At 47.5% G+C, this 25,312-nt stretch overlaps 1 protein-coding gene across 1 annotated transcript in view; it reads left to right on the forward strand.

Moving 5' to 3' along the window:
• DAAM2 (dishevelled associated activator of morphogenesis 2) overlaps positions 1-25,312 on the forward strand; it is a 117,207-nt gene that overhangs the window by 51,341 nt on the left and 40,554 nt on the right. Inside the window, exons 2-3 of the mRNA XM_011986643.1 lie at positions 18,711-18,934; positions 23,678-23,767. Coding sequence (XP_011842033.1) covers positions 18,767-18,934; positions 23,678-23,767 — 258 coding nt within the window. The 5' untranslated portion in view covers positions 18,711-18,766. The remainder of the gene's footprint in view (positions 1-18,710; positions 18,935-23,677; positions 23,768-25,312) is intronic.

The following is a 25,312-nucleotide window of genomic DNA, read 5'->3' on the forward strand; positions in this document are numbered from 1 at the left end:
CCCCAGAGGGAGGGCCTCTACTTGGAGGGATTACTGGGAGGAGCTCTGACCTGAGTGGCTTCGGCTGAATCAGAGGCTATGGGGAGCTTGGCGTTCTTGGGGCAGGTGGATCAGATTTCACATTGTTCACAACTTGAGGAGAGAGAACTGAGGAAAGGCTTCTGAAGGGGTGACAGGGTGGAAAGAGGTGACACACAGCAGTGCACTTTCCAGGATGAGGTGGGTAAGTGGCTTCAACACTGGGCACTGAGAAGGGGGATCCCTTCAGTGGCAGTAATCGAGGTAGAGCTTGCAAGGATATCTGGGTTGAAAAGAGACAATTTAGAAACAGGGAGTCCATTCAAGGACTGTTCTCAGGGCTTGAGGATTGGCCTGTGTTCTTAGAGGAAATCTCAGCTTCTGTAGCCTGGAGTCCTGGAGCCAGAGCCTCATTTCCGTCAGAGAAAGCATCCCTCAAAGCACAGAGAGGAAAAATATCTCATACCTTTTACATGCAAGATGCCTTTTGTTGACAGGGAGGAGGGGGAAATTAAAAACAGAAGTGAAACAAACAAATGAAAACATCCTGCATTTATCTGAGAATTCCAAGGCCTGATTTAACCATGCAGGTTTATAAAGAAGCATTCCTTTGCCACTTGCTGAGGGTCACTTGAGACACCTATTGAGGGTGCCTGGCCAAGGCCTGGATGCCTTCACGAGTTGAAGGACCTGAGTCACTGGGTGGGCCATGAAGGTTCATTCCTGGGGTGTTAACCACTTTCTTCACTCTGCCTCTCCCCACACACTGCTGTTAGATGTCATTCCTTCAGGAAGAGCTCACTGAGGACCGAGGACCTGCTGCACACATTCCACTGCGGCAGGAGCTATTCTCGTGGGCTCAGAGTCCAGATGGGGGAGAAGTTAATTGGTATAAAAAACATAAATGTGGCCAGGCACAGTGGCTCATGTGTAGAATGCTAGCACTTTGGGAGGCCGAGGCGGGTGGATCACTTGAGGTCAGGAGTTGGAGACCAGCCTAGCCAACATGATGAAATCCCTTCTCTACTAAAAATACAAAAAATTAGCCAGGTGTGGTGGTGGGCACCTGTAAACCCAGCTACTTGGGAGGCTGAGGCAGGAGAATTGCTTGAACCTGGGAGGCGGAGGTTGCACTGAGCTGAGACTGTGCCACCTCTCTCCAGCTTGGGCAACAGAGACTCCATCTTAAAAAAATAAAATAAACAATGCATACAAGATATTAAATAATGTAAAGTGCCACGAGGTAGTATACAATGACGTGTCCTATAAACAGCAGACAAAAAGTGCTTTGAGTTTATTTAGGAGAATGCAGGTAGATTGGAATGGTTAGGAAGGCTGCTTGAGGAAGGTGGGATCTGCAGTGGAGATGGATGAGAGAAGACGGGGAGGAAGCAGGGGAGGTGGGCATGAGATTGGGGTGAGGGGTAATGTTGAGATTCCACATGCAGAACGAGCGAGTCCATTCTTTACTATGTTTCAAAGCTAAAATAGTCTCCTGCTTTTATTATTTAATTTCAGAAGGATGTACAAGCTTTGTGTATGCTTGATGTCATGTCATCACATTGATATGTCTTATAATTGATAGGGTCAAGAATTCAGGAAATAAAGCAATTTATTTTTTTATCATACCAATTTTTAAAAACTTTTTTTAATTGACAGATAACATTGTAGCAATTCATTTAATCCTTTAACTCTTACCAAGTTCCTGCTGTGTGTATGGAAAGAGCACTGTGGGGGGAGTTGGAGATAAAAATGTCCCTGACCTCTAGGAATTTCAGTCCTTTGAGCAATGGTGCATTTGAGGAGGAATGAGTGGGATACCGTGACTGGAAACCAGGGAGTGTGGAGTGGAGGAGTGGGGTGTGATGGGGAAGAAAGATCAGGGTGGGGAGTAGTCCAGCGGTTACTGAGATGTAGATCAAGGCCACTTGAACAGGAAGCCACCCCAGAGTGAAGTAACTTGTCTGTGTTCCGTCCGGACCACTCAGGGACTGTGGGTAACATTTTTGGAAACACACAGGGAGTGGCCAGCCAGGCCGCTCTTCCTGGGAAAGGCTGCCTGCGCTGGCTGCTGGAGAAGATGGGCAGGGCCAGCTGCATGATTTGCGGGCCCAGCACAAAATGAAAATGCGGGACTCCTTGTTCAAAAATTATTAAAAGTTTCAAGACAGCAACAGCAGAGCTTTAAACCAAGCGCAGGGCCCTTCTGAGTGTGCCCAGCTCACATGCCCAAGAGGCCAATCCTGAAGGTGGGACAGCCTAGACCTTTCTGTGACTAAGTGTGTGGTGAGATGATGGGGCCCAATTGCTGTGTGTGACTAAGGACAGGGTTTCGTTATGCAAGCACTGAGTTCTTTCCTGTGAACTGGGATGGGGAGATGGGGAAGAGATGGGAAGTGCACCACAGGAGGTGCTATGGCTGTGGGGATGCCTGCGGTGTACAGTGATGCTGCCGTTTATGAGCTGTGCTCTGCTTGCCGTGGGAAGGCTGTATCTGAATGTTGGAATCAGTCAGACTGACGTCACATGTTTTATCTACTTTACTAACTTGGGCAAGTTACTGATCTTCTCTGAGCCTTACTTTTCCTATATGTAAAAATGGAGATCATATTACTGCTTTTGCAGGATGCTGGCATCTTTAAATAATAGGTATAAAATTTTGAGCCTAGCCTAGCTTTTAATAAATACTAGTATTCTCTTTTCTAGAAATGTGTGAAATATTTATGTTTTAAAGTGTGGAGCATGGAATAGTTTGGGATACGTTATTGTCAGCAACTTGCTTTTTCTATTTCAAGCTCAATGGGGGTGTGAAACCTACCACCCTGATTTCAAATAGCAGAGGCAGGGGGTTGCGGGGAAGTATGCCCCATTGTAGTATACACCCAAGGGGAACCCAGTTTCTGCTGGACACACACACACACATACACACACGCCACCCAGAGCTAAATCGAAACTGGGTTGGAATGTGATAGTGTGTTACAGGAAGAGCCCTAGTTTGGGCATCGTCTCCTGGTTTTGAACCTCAGGGTCCTCATCAGTCAAAAGTTCTGACCTCTCAGGGTTGTTGTAAGATTAAACAAGATGCATGGTCTATGGCGTATGTAAGCATCCTTTGAATGGGTCTGTGCTCCCAGGCCATAGTGTGGTTCATGGGAAAAGGAAGAAAAGACATTGCCTTCTGAACAGTAACATTTCCTAAATATTATGCTTGGGCAACTCCTTTATAAACAAAGAGCGGGCTGATCAGAAATTGGCACAGGGGCTGATTTCCAGTGATCTTACTGTTTCTTCTGCTCATATACCTTGGGGAGTTGCCTGGGTCTTCTTTCTACTTAGACTTGGAAGTCGGTACAAGCATGTGTCTTTGCTTTTTGGAGATGAGCACACATATATGCACACCGTACATGCACATATATATCACCTACGCCCCCCACCACACATACATACACCCCACACACCACACATGTACACCATACACACACCACATGTACACAAACCCCATCACACTACACACACCACACATATACACCACACGTACACACCCCCCCCACACATATACATACACCACACATGCACATATACATCACCTACACCCTTACCACACATACATATACCACACAATACCACATGTACCCAAACCCCATCACGCACACTACACACACCACACATATACACCACACATACACACACCACACACACATATACCACACATGCACATAAACCTACACACACATCCACACATACACATACCACATTACACACATATTACACATACACACCACACACACACCACACATACACAAACCCCATCTATACACACATCACAGATACCATGTGTATACACCACACATACATATCCCATACACATCACACACGCACCACACGTGCACAAACCCCATCTATGCACACATCACACATATACCATGTGTATACACCAGACATAGGCACACCACACACACAACACATACCCCACATGCACATATACACTCATCACACATGCACACACACCACCTAAACATACCCTGTCACACATACACATATCACACACACTGCACATACTACACATATACCACACCACATATACCACACACACAAACCCCATCGACACATGCAGCACACACACAGCACATACCACATAGACCACACATACACATATACACACCACACACACAACATGCACACACCCCCTACATACACATACCACACGTACCACACATATACACCACATGTACATCACAAACACCACATGTACACAAACTCCATCTACACATATTCCACACATAAACACTACATATACACATACCACACACACCCCCCCCACACACCCATATCCCCATATCCCAACCCCACAAATGCCATACACATACCACGTATATACACCACAATACACGTCACACACACACCATACATACACACAACCTACACATACACCACACATATGTACCACACATACACATACTACATAATGCATACACCACAGCACAGATACAGACACATACCAAACATACATACACACATATATACCACACACACACCACCTACACACACATACGTATACTCTGCCTGTGCACACCACATACACCACACACATATCACACATACATACCATATCACACCACACATACACATACACCACACACGTACATATACCACCTACACACACCAAACATATACCCCACTTACATACATGCTACACACATACTACACATACACACCACACATACACCACACACACATCATACGTATATACACACATCACACATACGACACCTGAACACACACAACACACACACCAGAGACACACACCACACATCCAATACACACACCACACACACACCCCATTTACATACACACCACATACACTACACAAGCATACCACAAATATACATACCACATCACACCATATATACACACACCACAGACACAGCCCCACTCTACACATACCACATATGAACATATACCACCTACACACCATACATACATATATGCCACTCACACACATGCCACATACACACCCCATCTACATACACAACACACACACTACACAAACATACCACAAATAACATAGACATACCATATCACACCACGCATACACACACCTCAGACACATACCACATGCATATAAAACCCATCTACACACACGCACCACACATGAACATATACCTCTTACACACCACACATACACATATGCCACCCACACATATGCCACACATACCACACATAACATACCCTATCTACACACATACTGTGTGCCCACACACACCCTACACACATCACACATACATACCATATCACACCACACATGCACATATACTGCCTATACACATGACACATACACGTACCCCACCACACACGCCACACACATACTACACATGCATTCATGTCATCTGTCTTCTCCTCCCTCTTTCCTCCATTTTATTGAGCATCTCCTATACTTGCCTGTCCAGTGCACAAGGACTCAGGCTCCCTCCTGGACCCCACTCAATCCACATCCCTCCTAATGCTTTGTCCTGAAAACTCCCATTCCTAGTCCTCTTTGCCATCTCATCTGCCTCTAATAAATTTCTGAAGCGTGGCCCAGGCCGTGAGCACCCTGTTCTTATCCACCCAGGGCCCTGTCAATTCAGCTGAACCCAGGAGTATAGAATAAGTCTAGAAGCACATCATTCAGAGAGCTGTTTGCAGGGTGACTGGGAAAGGGGGAAATGAGAGAGGTTGGCAGGGGTCTCAGCATGAGATCATGTGGGGCTGATCTGGAGCCTGGTGTTTGGGAATGAAACAAATGCATCCAAGGCATTTTAGAAAGAGGTGGTGAGAATCATTCACAGGATGGGGCATTAGGGATTGAAGACAAAGGACAAAAGGGACTCTGAGCTTAGGAGACCACAGCTCTGTGAGGGCAGGAGCTGTGTCTGATGAGTTTACCTGCATGTACCCAGCCCCGAGAGCAGTGCCGGGCATAGAGTAGGTGCTAAAAATCAATGATGGTTGGATGAATGAATGAGCAGATGAATGAATGAGCTCCTTTAGGGAGCTCATAGGATAGGATTCAATTCAAACAGCATCATTTAACACCTCATGTACTGTCTGACACAGATCCTAGTGACAGGGGTGGAAGAAACTCCTAGACAATACGTAGTTTGACTGGCTCATTTACAGATGAGGCCCAAAGTACTCATGTTCTCTTGCCCGAGGTGCTGCAATCTCCTATGGCATCAATAACCCTTGGTTGGACTTCTGTTCTTGATCTTTGGTAGCATCTCTGAGTATTCCCAGCCCTCACTCCACTCTACGATGCCCCCTCTAAACCATGTTTATGAGCAGAGGGTTTAGGGTGGACCAGAACCCCCGCTGGGATGCAGTTCTGCAGGCATTCCTCAGACTCAAACCTGTGTACTTCCCTTATCATAACCATGTCCACACTTTATTTTATTTGTCTCCCTTCCCAACCAGACTGAACTCATGCTTATTATACATTTTCACAGCTAAGAGCACGGTACTTAGGGACTCGACGAAGTTTTGTTTGAAAGTATGAATAAAGTGGTGAAATTGTACACACAAAATTTAGGAGGAGAAAAGGAGTCACCCTGGATCTATATTTTCAACGACATTTGCCTTTCAGGGGTTGGCTCAGCTCCCATCCTACCCCCTAGTTACCCCGTAGTCACTGCCCCATCCCAATCTGCCCTCCCAGAGGAGATGGACTGTGCCTGTGGGTCCTGAGGCAGGAGCAGGGGCCTTTCTGTAGAAAGGCAGGAAGGTCACCTTGTACTGCAGAAGGCGCAGCCCCGGGGGCCAGGTGGGGCCATGTGCACAGGCCCCGCTGGGTTTCTAGGGCGGAGTTGGCCTGACAGAACCTCGAGGTCCTTCCCTCAAGAGTGACAGAATGCTTTTTGTGCTGGGACCCTGGGAGAGAGGATCAGGAGTAGCAGCCAGTGGGGGCTTCTCCCAGTCCTGGGCTGTGGAACGGTGCTGAGGCCTCAGTGATGGGTTGCTCTGGTGGGAGAGCTGGGAGTGGAGCACAGAGGAAAACTGGAGGCTCCTTTCCTGCGCCTTTCAGTAACAGCAGCCCCGTCTGTGTGAGCCAGAGGAGGGGCTTGGCTTCTGGAAGCAGAGGGGTCGAGGCCTTGGGTTCTCCTGTGTAGGGTGATTTCCCTTTGGCCAGGAGCCCCAGACTTCCGGTGCTAATGGGTAGCAGAGACATGGGCGCTAAAATTCCTTCTCTTTCACTTCGTAGCAGTTGCCCAGAGAGCAAGCTATGCTCCCCAGGTTCATCGTCAGCCCAGGTCCTTGCTCTGTATGGCCAGCCTCTCATCCTCTTACTCGCGTGCCTGCACCCCTCCATGGCACCGCCAGCATCCACCTCCTCTTCTCTATTCTTGGCAGTTCAGGGTCTCATTCTCTTCTACCCAGATGCACAGACTTGCCTCCTAACTCTTCCCCTCTTCCACTTCTCCCTCCTGTCTTCCCACCCCATACAGTGCCACCAGAAATGTCTCTTCTAATTTCAGACCTCACAAACGCTCTCCTCTACCATAAGCCAAGGAACTAATCAGCCACAAGCCACACACTCTCCAATGTCTTCTTCCTTCTTCCCCTGGCACTCAACACCCTCCTTTTTCTGGCTGTAGTTTTGGTTCCCACTGTACCTCTTTGAGCCCTGAGAGGTGCAGTGGGAACCACCCTGGTAGAGCTTCTCATTCATTTGGGCTGTCGTTGGTGCCAGGTTCTCACTCTGGCATGCCACTTGTTGAGAATGCTTTCCTGGACACCCCCCGAGCCCCTGGCATGTGCTGACGCCCTCCCTTCTTCTGAGGCCCAGCTTCGATGACAGTTCCTCTGGTGAATGTTCCAGATCCTCCCAGCCGGAAGTCACTCTTCCCCACCTACAGTCCCAGGGCCTAGAGCCACACCTCCTTGCCTCCCTTGCATCCTAGGATCTGATGTCAGGCTCATATAAGATACCCAGAACATTGCTTTATACATGGCATTTACTCAGTGGGTGGGTGGGTGGATGAATGAATGAATGAATGAATGAATGAAGGTTTGACCATGACCTTGGAGAACTATCATCTGCTTGTTTAGTGCCCTAGTGAGTCAAAGAAACCTTTATTCTCTTTATCATTTCTCAAAATGAGAAAAACAGTTGGAAAATCCTCAACTCCCACCCTCACCCCCAAGTTTGAGAAATGTCACTTTGAGGGATTTTCAGTTTCACTTTTCCGGAAAGACGTTCCTTTCTCTCCTTCCTCTTCTCGGGTCTCAGCGACGCCTCCCTGTGTCTCCCACCCCTAGGCCTGCACAGAGGGGACTCAGAGGCTGAGAGAATTTACTTTTGCTTTCTTTGCCTTTCCCAGAGCCTAGGGGGAAACTGTAATTTAGGCGACTGCTAAGAAAAGCTCCCCCAATTCTGGAAACAGCGTGTGCTTATTTTTGAAAGTGCTCCTTGTCTCTCCCCCAGCCCTGCCCGAGGCTCACAGTACAAGTCAGTCAGATTGTTCAGGGCAACAGTGGCGTCTGGAGACCTGGTTTGAGTTCCTAGGTTCACACCTAGCGTCCTTCTGAGCCTCAAGTTTCTTCGTCTGTAAAAAGGGAAGATGAAAGTTTGAGAAAAACCTCGAACATGGTAGGTGCTCAATAAATATATCTTTATTGTGGTTGGAATCACTGGATTTAGAGGGCAGCACTCTCGGTGGGTCAGACAGTACAAGTGAGGAGCCAGTATGATATGTGGAATCATATGAAATCGGTGTTTTTATGGCTAAAAATAATAGGATATTGTCAGTTGCATAGGAATCAATGCAGTAATCCAGGAATTGGCAGTCTTTCTGTAAGGGGCCAGATAGTAAGTGTTCTTGGCTTTGTGGGCCATACGGTCTCTGTTGCATGGTAGTAGCTGTAGTCAATACTTAAATGAATGTGCATGACTGTTCCAATAAAACTGTGTTTACAAAAACAGTCTGTGGGCTGAACATGGCCCCTGTAATATCTGCCAAGCCCTATACTAATATGTAAAACTGATGAAATTACAGAAAGAAAACTCTGTAATACCGTCATTCAGGTATCTTCACAAGTAGAACAGCAGCTTATCTGTATAGCTATTAATAGTCTTTACTTTTACTAGGCTGTATTCCAAATGCTTTACAAATATTAACTAATTTAATCCTCCTGACAACCCTATGAATTATGTACTATTATATTTCCCCTGTTTTATGGCTGAAGAAACTGAGGCTCAGAGAGGCCAAGTAACTTGTTTGAAGTCACCTGGTTAGAGCTGATGTCAACTGAACAGAATTCAACCGAATGTGTAGGGTAGAGTTGGACGATGATAATTCAGCAGCTTCAGGGAGGAAGTGGATGGATTAGAGCTAAGAGGAACCCCCAGGCCTGCTTGCTGTCCACCAGCTTGAGGAGATGGTCTACAGAGGCTTGGGGTGGAAGCAGGTGTGGTGTAGGTTGGCAGTGGGGAGATGGGTGGGCAGAGGGTCTGGTAGTGTCATTTGGGACATGGGATGGAAAACCATAGATTCTTCCTTTGGGAGCCAGGCCCCAAGCCGGGCTTGGGGCCCTTTCCTGGGTGACTCCCAGCAGCACATGCACGTGGAGGGTCAGCGTATAGGGAGCAATGTCCGCCTGTGGAGCAGGAAATTGTTTACATTCCTTATGTTCCATGCAGCAGCTCTGGGAAGCTCTGGGCCCCATTCCCAGCCCCAGCCCCAGGGGACCTGGTGGGGAGAGAAGGGCAAAGGAGCAGGCTCCCCAGCACGCTTGCAGCTCTGCTATCAAACCAGGATACTCGCATACCCTTTCCATTTGCTTTGCCTATTGATTTAGCCAGCAGAGGATGAAGCCGCTGATCAGGACTCTGGGCTCACACATGCCATGCTCTTCCTTCTGTGCCTCTGCTTATGCCGTTTTCCTTGCCTAGAGTGCCTTTTCCCTCCTCTTGCACCCTTCCTTGATTCTTTCCTCTCTTTCAAGGCTGGCTCAAAGTCCGCTTCTCCTGGAAGCCTGCCCTGACTTCCCCTTTACCCCCTAACTCCCAGGCTGGACCAGGTCCCCCTTCTCAGGGCTGCCCAAACACCTCACTCTCTCTTTGTTGTCACTGTCTGGACTCCCCTTGCTCCCCTACTAGAAGGAGACCTTTAGGAAAGGAATCACATCTTGTTTACTCCTGGGTCCTCACCACAGGTCAATGGTCAACACATGGCTAGAAGCTGGTCAAAAGCACATTCGTTTGAATGAGACACTACTGTCCTCAAACCCAGCCCTTTCACTTCTAAAACTTGGTCTTTGGGCAACTTGCCTGACCTTTGAGACTCTTAATGTCGTCATCAGTAAGAAGGGATTGTGATATCATTGTAGGGTTGGGAGAATAAATGAGATAATGCAGAAAATTATCAGTATAGTACCTGGTTCCCAGTAGGTACCTTGGAAGTGGCCAGGGAGAGTCAATACCATGTCCTTGTCCTGTTACCCCTGTGTCTGAAGGTAGGAAAAGAGGCAGTTTGATAGGAGGCAATTTGAATGTCCCAAAGCAATAATAGCATTGTCCCCAAGAGCTAGAGGAGGGGTTCATAAGTCAGCTTTGGTTCTGTGACAAGACCACTAGGCTTAGAGTGAGAATACTTACTTGTGAGTCCTAGCTCTGTCTCTTAGCAGCTGGGTGTCATAGACCAAGCCATGTAACAGCTCCTGAAGCCTCAATATTTTTATCTGTAAGAGGGGATAATAACCACCTCACAAGGTCATTGTGAAGCTGAAATGACGTTGCCCAGCTGTGGAAACACCTGGCCCAGCTCACAGGAAATGCAGAATCATGAATTATTGAATATCAATCTATAACATTTGAGAAAACTCTGAGCAGATCTCAGCTTAGGATACTTTCTGGACATGTGCCTTATGGCTTAGTGGCTTACCACTTTAGAGTCAGACAGTCCTGGGTTTGAATCCTAGCTATGTCCCTAACTAGCTGTGTGACCTTAGGCAAGCTACTTAACCACTCTGAACCACAGTTTTTGTGGCTTTTGTTTTTGTTTTTGCATTTTTGGTTTTTTTCTCCGTAAGTTCTTTAAAATGAAGCCAACTATCTCAGAGAGTTGTTGGGGGAATAAAATGTCGATAGTCAGTTTCTGGCACATAGGAAAGTCTCAAGTGTTAGTATTATTCTGCTTCTATTAAGACTGAGGGATAAACACTGATGATATGGGACTTTTGAAGTCCTGAAATGTAAAAGCTGGTGTGTTGCAGTGGCTAGGGGTTAGGGTTTGAGGGTAAGGGCTAGGATTGCATCTTTACCAACCAAATGGAAGGAATGAGCTCAAGTGGTAGGAAGTCCTTCCTGGCTCGGAGAGCAATGTGGGGGAAGTGCTCAGTACAGGCAGAGGAGAGCCCCTTGGGAAGCCTTCGGGAATAGGATTGCGCAGGCAGTGTGAAAGGTCAGAGCTGGTAAAGTCCTTGGAGGTCTTCAGTTAAACCCTGCCATTGCACAGAAAGGAAACTGAGGCCCAGAGAGACTACCACCATGGCCTGCTGAACCCCTGCTGGTGAGTGACAGAAATGGGACAGGCAATGTGCTTTTGCTACAACTAGAGGGACTGTGACGGTGATGGGTGCAGTCAGGCTGGAGCCACAGGAGGCGTTGCTTAACTGGCTGTGACCTATGGTTTGGTGTCTTAGGCCAGTTGGTCTGTGCTTGGGGACTAACAGTCCTGAGGAGAACTTGTCCCCACAGGAAGAGGGGAGGGAGCAAGGAGACAGGATGTGGAGGGCAGGGAGCTGCTGGCACTGGGGAAGTTTTCATGGAGAGAAAAGTGTGTGGAGGTAGGGGCAGCTGAAATGTCTCTGGCTGAGTTCAAGTCCAGTGGGTTTCCTTCTGTCTTTGCATCCCCTTTTCTCCAAATTGCTTCTCAGTTCTCCTTCAAGGTGGAAACCTCGTTGTTCCTCTTCTAAAGAGATTTTGCAGAAATGAATTCCTGTGGCCACTTCACCTTCTCCTCTTCCTGTCCAGGGTCAGTGATGAAGATTTGCTTATCTTTCTACCTAGAGATAGCTCAGAGCCCAGGGAAAAGCCCAGCTCGTCTGGCCTAGAGGAAGGCAGAGCCGGGTGACTTCATAAATCTGGCCAGGCAAATTCCCAGAATGCCAGGTGTCAGTCACCCCATCGTTGCCTGGAGAAGCGCTGAGGGTTGCAGGCTGTGGGCGGGACGAATCTCACATTGCTGGCGATGATGGGAATGGAGGCCCGCTGCAGGGTGGCACTTCCTCTACTGTCGCCCAGTGTGCTCTAGGCATTTCACTTCTCTTGCTTTCTGTACACCTCACTGAAACCCAGTGAGGAAGACCCTGTGATCAGGGTGTCACAGATGAGGAAACTGGGGCTTCGAGAGGTGAAGAGTACTCACCAGCACCAGCTGAGAAAACAAAGGTGGGGAAATCCCGGTCTCCTGACTTCAAAGCCTCTGCTCCCCACCCCGCCCTGCCACTAGGAAGCTGGAGTGAAAGAGGTGTCAGAGCAGGAGCGAGTCAGGAATTAGGGTTCAGACGATGGAAGCAGCTCCTACTGATGAGGAGAAGGAGGCGGCCTTTGGAGCTTCTGTAAACCTCTCCTGCTCTCTAGAGGGATTTCTAAACTAAGCTGTAGAGACTGATCTGCTCTAGCAGAGGGAGGCTATGGCTATGGGGGAGCCGAAGGCAAGGTAAGAAAAAAGGCCCATTGACGGAGAAGACAAGGTCTGCTGGGGCAGTGACCGGACCACAGCCTGGCTGCTGGAGTCCTGGGTTTTAATCCCAGCTCTGTTCCTAGGCCTGTGACCTCAGATAAGACAATTCCTCTTTGGACCTCGGTTTTTGGATCTCTACCATGAAGTGACATGATTTCTGAGGCCTCTTTCGGCAGAGAGCCTGTGATTTTAGTCTTGGATGTTCAGATGGGGACTTAAGAAAGGGAGGCAAGAGGGCCGGGCATGGTGGCTCACACCTGTAATCCCAGCACTTTGGGAGGGTAAGACGGGCAGATCACGAGGTCAGGAGATCGAGACCATCCTGGTTAACATGGCGAAACCCCGTCTCTACTAAAAACACAAAAAATTAGCCAGGTGTGGTGGCGGGTGCCTGTAGTCCCAGCTACTCGGGAGGCTGAGGCAGGAGGATGGCATGAACCTGGGAGGCGGAGCTTGCAGTGAGCCAAGATTGCGCCACTGCACTCCAGACTGGGCAACAGAGCGAGACTCCACCTCAAGAAGAAAAAAAAAGGGAGGCGAGGAAAGACCTAGGGTTTGGTTGGGAGGGCATTGTCCTCAGGAACATAAACATACTTGGGCGCTGTCACACACACAGCCCCTCAAAAAGACACATATGCAGCAGCCCCCTGAGTGCATGAGGTCCTTCTCTCAGGGGATGGTCCTTCCTGTTCGCAGGGTCTGTGTCTACTTCTCCTCTCCCGAGGTCAGGGAAGATGCTCTAATATTTAACAACAGGTATGGCACAGGCTTTGGCCAGTCAGAGCAATCATGGCTGTAAACAGCTGATGTAAGACTGTGCCAAGGTGTACCAGCTATATGCCACCCCTGCCCCCATGCCTGATTCCTCTGGTACAGCCAAGAAAGGTAAGAGGGAGACTAGGGAACAAGAAGCTGGGGAAGTAAAGGCAGGAAGAGGGGTCACACGTTCTCTTTGTCCCTCCCTAGAACCCCGTGGTGCTGTCAGCCCAGCCTCCCCACCACCTCTCGGAGCTCCCTTCCCATGCCTTGTGCCCCGAACAAAGCAGTCTTGCTTGCCAGCTGCAGCTGCATTTTGGAGGCTGATGGAATCACGGGGATCTGGTCTGCATTCCATGTGATTATCCCACACTTGACAATGGGCAGGGCACCCACAGGGATTCCACCCCTACCTGCCTGCAGAGTTAGTGCTTTACTAACCCTAATGGTCAGAGACCAGGGCTTTGTCTTACCCACTCTTTGCCATTGGCTATCAAATCCCAGGGGAACCCCAAAGTCCCCCTTCCTCTCTGTTTTCCTCTAACGCTAGTCTACTCCAGGTCTTTGCCACCATGTCCATGGATTGCTGTGCTGGCCTGCTGGCTGCTTCTCCTCCCTCAGCCTCTAGGACGGTTCTATTTTTCCTTACAAACGTTTTTGAGTGCTTATCAATTGCTAGTAGTTGAGATTTCCATCAATATTTTTTGACTGATTAATAAGGACCCCTCTTTCCTCCTTTTCCATGAGAACAGGTCATTTTCCAATTGGTCAAGAAATATTTATTGACTCCCCACGAAGCACAAGGCTTTTATTGGCTACAGAAATGGGGATGGCTGTCAAAGAAGCAGGAGACACAGTCCCTGCCCTCTAGGAGCCCTCACTATATTTATGAGAGCCAGTAGCAAAAAGATAACCAATAACACAAGGGCAATCTTCCATAATGTATTATTTGAGGCTTTTCTGGGCCTATTAAAAAGCCTGTCACAAACTTTATAAAGAAAGATAAAATAGAGCTGGTAAAAAAATTCTAGAATGACAGTTAAAATAGGGCATGATGTGTGAGAGGCCAGATTAGATTATACTAAATTATTAGCTAGGACTTAAGAAATAAAGCAGTGTTCTCTAGAAGTTACCCTGAGTTCCCTAGGAACAAATTATGCCACATTTATCTTGTTCTCTCTTTTGATAAGATTCTAGAGCTTGGTTCAAAGGAGTGTCATAGATTTAGCATATCTTGAGTTCTACAGGGCTTTAGGAGAAATCTCTCATGTTGACTTTATAGAAAAGAGGGCTAGATGAGAGCATAGTTATATAGATTTAGAGCTGGTTGAAAGACTGTCCCCTGAGCGTATTAATGAAAGTTCCCTGGCATTCCTAGATCAGCTTGTTGTGTCATTAGGGTCTGTGTCTTTGATGTGGTCAACATTTTTAGCAATGATGTGCGTGATGACTACAGAGGCATTCTAATCTGTTAATAATCTGAGTCCAGGAGAAATAGCTAAGAATCAAAATTCTAAAGTATCTTGACTGCAAACCAATGATATTCAACAGGGATAAAAACAGAATTCCATATTTATGTCCAAAAAAATTAAGATCTGTGAGTATGGGCTGGGGAGAATCCGACTGGGTAGCAGTTTGGTGCATAAGCTTTGGCCTCTCTACTGAACCCCCCTAGGTTGTCAGGAACCAGTGGTTGAGGATGGTTCTGCCTCTTAGGAGGCCTGTGTCCTGGTTGTTGGATTGAATTGATCTAGAGGCCATGTGGCATCAATGACAGGGGTAGTGTTCTTTCTCAAGCTGGTCTTCATTGACCTAGGCTTTCCTAGGGGCGAGCCAAAGACTTAACCCTTTCTGTTCCAATGACTACTCAGCTGTTAAATGTCCATCAGTTCTGGTCTCTGGACAGAACAGTGTCCTCTCTTCTTGGTTGGTATGAAAAAGAAAATCTGAGCAGATTTCTTCCGAAAATCTGAGCAGATGTCAAATACCATTCCAATGATCAGTCCTATTTCTGTACCCAGGCTTCACTCTGACTCCCCTGGGTAACTCTCTGAGGACAACTGGCCACCTCCTTCTAGAAGGATCAGTGAACCACTGCCTACTGCTATTTCACATTCATCCAAACATGCCAGGGTACAGAAGACTGAGCAGAAAACTCTACAAGCCTCTGTAGCCTTCCGTCCTCTCCTCCTCTGGAGACCCAGGCTCTAGAAGCTATGCCACATCATTAGCTCACTGTTCCCTCTGCCAGCCTTCTTCAACCCTTTCCTCCGCATGGGACCATGCCTTTAAATCAGTTATCCCCAGGCCTGGAAATGAATCAAGTGAGTAAATGAGCCTTGCTGGAAGCTGATCTTAAGACAGGGAGTAGGATCCCGTCTACACATGCATGGAAAGTCAGCTCTGGCCACATGGAAGTCACATTCAGTGACCCCAGCCTTTGTCCTTCTCTGAGGGCAAGGAAGGGGAATGTGAAAGTGTCTTGGCAGGTAACACTCAGAGGGCATGGTGGGGAGGATACGTAAATACCTCCAGGTGGAAAGAGCTGGAGGGAACAGAGGGATGCTGTGGGAGGAAGGGCGGAGGGGCTTTGCTATTGAGTTGAGGGCTCCCGGTAGCCTGTGGGACAGAGGTTATGAAGGCAGAGTGACCTCTGCTCCTGTCTCTTATACACATCTAGATGTGTATAAGAGACAGCTCTTTGTCCCTCCCTAGAACCCCGTGGTGCTGTCAGCCCAGCCTCCCCACCACCTCTCGGAGCTCCCTTCCCATGCCTTGTGCCCCGAACAAAGCAGTCTTGCTTGCCAGCTGCAGCTGCATTTTGGAGGCTGATGGAATCACGGGGATCTGGTCTGCATTCCATGTGATTATCCCACACTTGACAATGGGCAGGGCACCCACAGGGATTCCACCCCTACCTGCCTGCAGAGTTAGTGCTTTACTAACCCTAATGGTCAGAGACCAGGGCTTTGTCTTACCCACTCTTTGCCATTGGCTATCAAATCCCAGGGGAACCCCAAAGTCCCCCTTCCTCTCTGTTTTACTCTAACGCTAGTCTACTCCAGGTCTTTGCCACCATGTCCATGGATTGCTGTGCTGGCCTGCTGGCTGCTTCTCCTCCCTCAGCCTCTAGGACGGTTCTATTTTTCCTTACAAACGTTTTTGAGTGCTTATCAATTGCTAGTAGTTGAGATTTCCATCAATATTTTTTGACTGATTAATAAGGACCCCTCTTTCCTCCTTTTCCATGAGAACAGGTCATTTTCCAATTGGTCAAGAAATATTTATTGACTCCCCACGAAGCACAAGGCTTTTATTGGCTACAGAAATGGGGATGGCTGTCAAAGAAGCAGGAGACACAGTCCCTGCCCTCTAGGAGCCCTCACTATATTTATGAGAGCCAGTAGCAAAAAGATAACCAATAACACAAGGGCAATCTTCCATAATGTATTATTTGAGGCTTTTCTGGGCCTATTAAAAAGCCTGTCACAAACTTTATAAAGAAAGATAAAATAGAGCTGGTAAAAAAATTCTAGAATGACAGTTAAAATAGGGCATGATGTGTGAGAGGCCAGATTAGATTATACTAAATTATTAGCTAGGACTTAAGAAATAAAGCAGTGTTCTCTAGAAGTTACCCTGAGTTCCCTAGGAACAAATTATGCCACATTTATCTTGTTCTCTCTTTTGATAAGATTCTAGAGCTTGGTTCAAAGGAGTGTCATAGATTTAGCATATCTTGAGTTCTACAGGGCTTTAGGAGAAATCTCTCATGTTGACTTTATAGAAAAGAGGGCTAGATGAGAGCATAGTTATATAGATTTAGAGCTGGTTGAAAGACTGTCCCCTGAGCGTATTAATGAAAGTTCCCTGGCATTCCTAGATCAGCTTGTTGTGTCATTAGGGTCTGTGTCTTTGATGTGGTCAACATTTTTAGCAATGATGTGCGTGATGACTACAGAGGCATTCTAATCTGTTAATAATCTGAGTCCAGGAGAAATAGCTAAGAATCAAAATTCTAAAGTATCTTGACTGCAAACCAATGATATTCAACAGGGATAAAAACAGAATTCCATATTTATGTCCAAAAAAATTAAGATCTGTGAGTATGGGCTGGGGAGAATCCGACTGGGTAGCAGTTTGGTGCATAAGCTTTGGCCTCTCTACTGAACCCCCCTAGGTTGTCAGGAACCAGTGGTTGAGGATGGTTCTGCCTCTTAGGAGGCCTGTGTCCTGGTTGTTGGATTGAATTGATCTAGAGGCCATGTGGCATCAATGACAGGGGTAGTGTTCTTTCTCAAGCTGGTCTTCATTGACCTAGGCTTTCCTAGGGGCGAGCCAAAGACTTAACCCTTTCTGTTCCAATGACTACTCAGCTGTTAAATGTCCATCAGTTCTGGTCTCTGGACAGAACAGTGTCCTCTCTTCTTGGTTGGTATGAAAAAGAAAATCTGAGCAGATTTCTTCCGAAAATCTGAGCAGATGTCAAATACCATTCCAATGATCAGTCCTATTTCTGTACCCAGGCTTCACTCTGACTCCCCTGGGTAACTCTCTGAGGACAACTGGCCACCTCCTTCTAGAAGGATCAGTGAACCACTGCCTACTGCTATTTCACATTCATCCAAACATGCCAGGGTACAGAAGACTGAGCAGAAAACTCTACAAGCCTCTGTAGCCTTCCGTCCTCTCCTCCTCTGGAGACCCAGGCTCTAGAAGCTATGCCACATCATTAGCTCACTGTTCCCTCTGCCAGCCTTCTTCAACCCTTTCCTCCGCATGGGACCATGCCTTTAAATCAGTTATCCCCAGGCCTGGAAATGAATCAAGTGAGTAAATGAGCCTTGCTGGAAGCTGATCTTAAGACAGGGAGTAGGATCCCGTCTACACATTCATGGAAAGTCAGCTCTGGCCACATGGAAGTCACATTCAGTGACCCCAGCCTTTGTCCTTCTCTGAGGGCAAGGAAGGGGAATGTGAAAGTGTCTTGGCAGGTAACACTCAGAGGGCATGGTGGGGAGGATACGTAAATACCTCCAGGTGGAAAGAGCTGGAGGGAACAGAGGGATGCTGTGGGAGGAAGGGCGGAGGGGCTTTGCTATTGAGTTGAGGGCTCCCGGTAGCCTGTGGGACAGAGGTTATGAAGGCAGAGTGACCTCTGCTCAGCCTATCTGACTGATGCCTGACTACCCTGTGTTGTCTCCTCCTGTCCAGATCACAATGAGGACCTAGGGCATCTGCCTGCTGACACCCCCTGGCCTGCAGTGACCATGGCCCCCCGGAAGAGGAGCCGCCATGGCCTGGGCTTCCTGTGCTGCTTCGGGGGCAGTGACATCCCCGAAATCAACCTCCGGGACAACCACCCTCTGCAGTTCATGGAGTTCTCCAGCCCCATCCCAAACGCAGAGGAGCTCAACATCCGCTTTGCAGAGCTGGTGGTCAGTGAGAGGGTGGGGAGGGACAGTGACAATGGAGAGGAGGGTGGATGGACAAGCAGAACTGGACAGAGGGCAGGGCACCTGTCCTGGGGTCTCCATCTCTCAAAAGTCCTCTTGGGAGGAGGTAGGCCCCCAGGACACTTCAGCTATGTTGGGGAACCAGAATCTCTCGCTGGGATGGACAGCATAAAGTGTGGCCCAGAAGAATGGTCCTACCTCCTCTCTGCATTGGATTGTAGACCACAGGGTGCAGTAGTTAGGTTATCATAGGAAGGGGCAGCTCTGGGCTTTGCAAACTAAGATGGTGAGACATCTCAAAGAACATCAGAACATTTGGCGCCTTTCTCTCTTCTGATCCTTGGAGTTTCCCTGGGATCTTTTAATGTCCAAGACACAAAGAAGAGACATAGTGGGATTCTGTGGGCAGACACTGGGCACCTCGGAACAGGGGATGATTGGCTAGGAACATGGAGGTGGAAATGTCTATGTCATGCACGGGGTCCCAGTTCAGGCCTGGGATGATTATATGCTGTGCCTAACAAGGGGCAGGTGGAAGCTCTGCCATTCACACCAGGACCAGCCTGTGCTGACTCTGCAGTGCCTGCCCAGGCCAGCCTTCAGACTGCCCTTGTGAGAAGCCCCTGTGTGTGCAGCTTTATACCATGGCCACAAATAGACTAGGAAAGAAGCATGATTTCTTCTTTCTTTGGAGGTGGTGAGACAAAGTCTGCACACCACAGGATGTCCCAGACCTGGTAAAGAGCCATAAGTACAAGTTCATCTACCATTAGCTCTTGGTCACTCATTCTGTGGTGGGCCATTAGTAAGCCAGTAAAGAAAGAATGCCGGCCAGGCGCGGTGGCTCAAGCCTGTAATCCCAGCACTTTGGGAGGCCAAGGCGGGCGGATCACGAGGTCAGGAGATCGAGACCATCCTGGCTAACCTGGTGAAACCCCATCTCTACTAAAAAATACAAAAAAAAAAAAAAAAACTAGCCGGGCGAGGTGGCGGGCGCCTGTAGTCCCAGCTGCTCGGGAGGCTGAGGCAGGAGAATGGTGTGAACCTGGGAGGCGGAGCTTGCAGTGAGCTGAGATCCGGCCACTGCACTCCAGCCTGGGCGACAGAGCGAGACTCCGTCTCAAAAAAAAAAAAAAAAAAAGAAAGAATGCCATGTGGTTGGAATGTAGTTTTATACTTGTATTTGCTAATAAATATACCTGGTTAAACCAATCCAGCTCTTTCAATGACAGGGTCCCTGTAAGATGAGATTATGCAGGTTATATGAAAAAGTTGTCCAGCTTCCTTGTCACATCAGGTTTAGGAAAACTCACTGTTTCCCGATTTTTAGCTTTCCTCTGGATGGGGCAAGTGGTGGGGGACAAAGTGTTTGCTAGTGTGGAATAATATCTGGAGCCTGATCTGTGTTAGTCAGGGATGTTTTCTTGAGTAGAGTGAGTTTTGAAAGAAGGACGTGATGGGCAGTGTTCCTTTCTTTGGCTCTTTTATTCAACAGATATTTACTGGGCATCTTCAGGACAGGGACCCTTGCATGGCACTTTAGCAAAAACAAGGGTGAGTCAGACAAGTCTTGCCTGCAAGAAGAATAGCATCAGGTATCTCTCAAACAAGTGAATAATATTTCTTGGAGAGACTGCTGGGTGCTAGGCTGTATGGGGGTCCTAGGGATGTAGTGATGAGCCACCAGAGACCTCCCCTGCCTCCAAGAATGTGAAAACCTAGTAGGGAAGACTGATCTTGAGGAGCAGAGACAAGTGTGATGAGTGCTAGGACAGGGAGCATTCGGGGGGTGGGGGCATGGGAGTGCCTAGCAGGAAGCTGTATTCTAGACTGGGAGAAGTCACAATGGCCCCTGTAAGCAGTGACATTTTCACCGAGATGATAAGTGAATGAGGTTCAGGACAATGACTGCAGAAGAAATGGTATATATGAGTGTCAAGTCAGAAGCTGGGTCCTTTTGGGGTACGCAATGAAGACCAGAAGAACTAAAGTTTTTGGATTAAACCCTAAGGGCAGTGGAAAGTCATGGAAGATTTTAAGCAGGGATTTGAGGTGATCTGATCACTTTTCTAAAAGACCATGCAAGGTGCTCTGCTAAAGAAGGGTTCTGGGTTGACCATTTGGAGGCTTTTGCCTCCTAATCCTACAGGTTAGAGAGAAGGGTGCCTTAGACTAAAGTATTAGCAGTGAGGATGGAGAGAAGTGGACAGATTCAAGAGCTATTTAGGAGGAAAGATAATAGGACTTAGTAGGATCAAAGAGTGAGTAGGAATCAAAGAACACCCCAGTTTCTGACATGAAGTGTTGGATGGATGTTGGGACCCTGGACAGGATAGGATATGCTGGAGGAGATTCAAGTTTAGGGGGCTGGGATGATGAATTCAATTCACACATTCTTTCTGTACATCAGTTTCCTTATCTGTAAAACGAGTTGTTATAAGTTATAAACAAATGAATAAACATTACACACTTAGAACAGTGCCTGGGACATAGTAGCTCTACGTAAGTACATCAGAGTGGAGACATACTGGAGACAATTGGGCCCCAGGGTCTGGAGTTCAGGAAACTGTTGGCCTAGGGGTACGAGTTTGAGAGAGTCTGAGATAATAGCTGAGTCCTGGGGAACAGGTGAGGGAGGACGGTGCCCTGAGGGACTTCGTTTAAAGGTAGGATAGAAGAGGAGAAGTCATCAAGGAAGCCCACGCAGAACATAGGGTGAAACAGGAGAGACTGCTCAGGAGGGTAGTTGCTAAAGAAACCAGGGAAGTGAGCTTTAATAAGAAGCAAGCAGTCAGCAGTTATATGCTGCCTGGGCTGAGCAAAACTACCATTGATTTAGAGATAGAGACCACTGGCTGGAAAAGACAAGTACATCAATAACCTGAATACAAGCTCATGTGGAACTGCTCTGTAGTTCAGGAAGGGAGAGATTCTTCTTACCTGGGAAGGTCTACTGAAGGCTTGCGGGAGGAGGCTGACACTGTGCCCTAGGAATTAGACCAGGTCCTTAGTGTGAGTGGGTACGGAGGCCTGTCCAGGCAGGACTCACTGTGTAAGCAAAGGCACAGAGGTTGAAGGGGTGCCGAGTTTGTGTTGGGAAATGTAAGGTGCATATAACTCTCCTTTTTCTTTTATTTCTGATTTTGATCGTGGAAAAGAAACCTCAAACAGCATTCTGGGAATTTTGACAAAGAACTTCCTGGGATACCTAGAGAGCAGTTCTAGGGAAGAACTTTTGTATGGGATTAAATCTGCAGGAGTCTTGAGTTCCAGAGGCAGGTGAACTAATGGGTATTATTTCAAATATCCCTTGTCTGTGCTGTCTGAATGGCAGTCCTTGGCCAGATGGGGCTACTGGCTCATCTGAATTGAGATGAACTGTAACTGTAAAATGCACACCAGATTTTGAAGACTTAGTGTGAAAAAAGGAATGTAAAATATCTCATTATTAATTTTCTACATGATTATATGTTTAAATGATTATATTTTAGATTTACTGGTTTCAATAAAATGTACTATTGACTTCACCTATTTCTTTTAAAGTTTTTAACGTGACTAGAAAAATTTGAAAATATATGTGACCCCTGTTATCTTTCTATTAGGCAGTTCTGATCTAGGTGAGAGAAGAAAGTCTTAATATTCTCCCTTGAATAAAAGTATAGGGAAAAGATTACAGATATCAAAATTTAAGACTATTATACTTCTTTAGATATTGTTTTCACTGTTTATTGTATTTGAAAATATAAAGGTTAGTACTATTATGCTTTGTTATGCTTAATTTATGCTTAATGCAATTTTTGCTTTTGATTTTTAAAAAAGCACACAATGTTCTCCATGGCTCAATAACTAGTCCTTTGATTAGCCCTTGATTAGCATTAGGTATTGCTCATGCATGATAGGAGAAGCAGCTTCAAAAGATTTTCAGGGGCCGCCTAGCACAGCAAAACCTTTAAATTCACCCCAAAATACCTAGGAATTACCCCAAATATGACCTCATAAAGTTCCAGTTTGCTCCTTGGAAAGTTTGGACTAGCCTGATGGAGCCCGGCGCCTTCTCTTGGTGGTCCTGCAGTGGGAGGGGCTGCCTCCAGCAGGCACTCCCTCCCTCGGAAGCAGATCAATGCCTCCCTGGGCATGGCTCGCCCATCCTACTCTGATTAGCCCCTTGTCCTCACCAGCTCTCTCCAGCCCGTGCTAGGGCCCATGCTGAGTTTGGGGGAGCCAGAGAATGTCTAGGGGAGAGATTTGCAGGGCAGGTAGACCTGAAGGATGGGACGAGAATTGGAGAGAGGCAGAACTAGATCTGCAGACAACTCCCTTCTTTGTTAGGCTTTGTATTATGGTGTGTCCACAAGCTTAAGAATCACAAGGGATGGAAGACAAGAAACCGTGGGGCGAGAGGATCAGGAGCTAGCAAAGCAATGCAGGAGACGCGCAGGGAACAGGGTGACCTGAAGCAGGAGGGTGGATTTGCAGAGACAAGGTTGGGGGTGGACAGGAAGTAAAGGGAGTGCAATGGAAGACACACAGGGCTGGTTGAGGCAAGGGGATGGGGCCGTATTTCTCACAGAAGAAGAAATGCCCTATCATATCTTTGATGCTCTTCGGGAGGAAGATAGTAGGCTGAGGACCTGATCTGGGGGAATTCTAATTTCCTGCAGGACTGACTATTCTAATCTTAACCATCCCTAGTATCAGACATATTTTTTTTTCTTGTCTTTGCAGGATGAATTGGATCTCACTGACAAAAACCGGGAGGCTATGTTTGCACTGCCCCCTGAGAAGAAATGGCAGATCTACTGCAGCAAGAAGAAGGTGCCGTCTCTGACCCTTCTGGCCACATCTCAGGGTCCATGGCATGGGGTGGCTCTTGCTGTCTTGCCTGCCCATCCATTCACCTGATGTTTATTACGTGCCAGCACTGTTCTAGGTGTTGGAGGAACAACAGTGAATAAAATAGAAAAAGGAAATTCTGCTCTTCTGGAGCTTACACTCACAGAAATAGGATTCTCTTTTTCAAACACTCTTTAAGCAGGACCTGCTGCATTCCAGGACTGGGGCTGGCTGGGAGAGAGACAAAGAAGCAGAGTCTGGACTCTCTCGTGCCTGCTCCCAGGCATGGAGGGTGGGCCTCCTGGACCATGCCTGGAGCAGCTTTGCTATAAGAAATCAGTTTGGGGGACAGGGGTGTCCTCTTTTGGATCTTTAGCCTCCACCCTGTCCCAGGCTAGGGCTCACACATCAGTCCTTGTCCTCCTCAGCATATCCTCCCTCTCCTCTCGCTCGTTCAAAGATGCTGTTAGCCTCCTGCTGTGGCCCTCCCTAGAAAGGGGTACGCTGGGCTCCATTCCAGCTTAATTGGACTTGATGTCCTCCCTTCTGCTTCCCCAGTGGCTGTGCATTCTTCTCTCTGCTGTCTCCGTCTCTGTGTTTCTTCAGCTTGCCTCTGTCTCTATGTCTCTCTCTTTCCCCCTTTCTATTTTAGTCTGTTTCTTTTACTCCTGAATTTTCTTTTCATGGCCTACTTTCCTCCTCTCCCCTCCACCCTCCCAGTTTTCAGACTCGAGTCCCAAGCCTAAAACTTGTTCTTCTGCCCTCCTACATTGCTTTGGTGTTTGGGGACCAGAGCCTGGGTATTCCCATGCCTGAGGCTCAGGCTCCCTCCCTCCTGGGAGGAGACAGGAAGGTCTGGGCAGAGTCTGAGCCGTGTCTTCTCCGTGCTCCTGTGCCCACTCATAGCTCTTCTCTTACTCTTCCTGCTGAAGACATTTATCCCATCCCCAGGGCTCCACATTGAGCCAGACTGACCTTATAATGTTGGAGGATTCAAATATACACCATTTCAGAGTTGCAGGAACCTGGAAAACGACCCAGTGTTGATGCAGTCTCATTCTTTATTTTACAGATGAGGCCAAGAAGGCCTAGAGAGTCAAGACTCACCCATAGCCCATCCAGTCAGTTATGGCGAGTGGCTGCCCATTGCTAGAACCTGGGACTGCTGGGGAGGATAGTGCTAGAGGCTGAGGACCTGTGACAAGAGGCATGGGCTGCACACACTATAAGCCATTGTCTAGTATACTCAATGCACGCTTTATTAAGCACCTGCAGAATATAACATTCTGTGTTTATGCATCTCATTGTGAGAAAAGCAGGTCTTTAAAAAGCTCAAATCATGGAAAGAAGGAAGGAAAGAAATTTCAGGAGTAATTAATCATATCTCATGATTCTTCATTTTCCAAATTGATTTACTATGGAGTTCCCTTAAGTTGGTCTCTTCTACAACTGGAAAAAAAAAAAAAAAAAAAAAAAAAACGGCCAGGCATGGTGGCTCATGCCTGTAATCCCAGCACCTTGGGAGGC

This window comes from Mandrillus leucophaeus, unplaced genomic scaffold (assembly GCF_000951045.1).
Source record: "Mandrillus leucophaeus isolate KB7577 unplaced genomic scaffold, Mleu.le_1.0 Scaffold3, whole genome shotgun sequence".
Lineage (NCBI taxonomy): Eukaryota > Metazoa > Chordata > Mammalia > Primates > Cercopithecidae > Mandrillus > Mandrillus leucophaeus.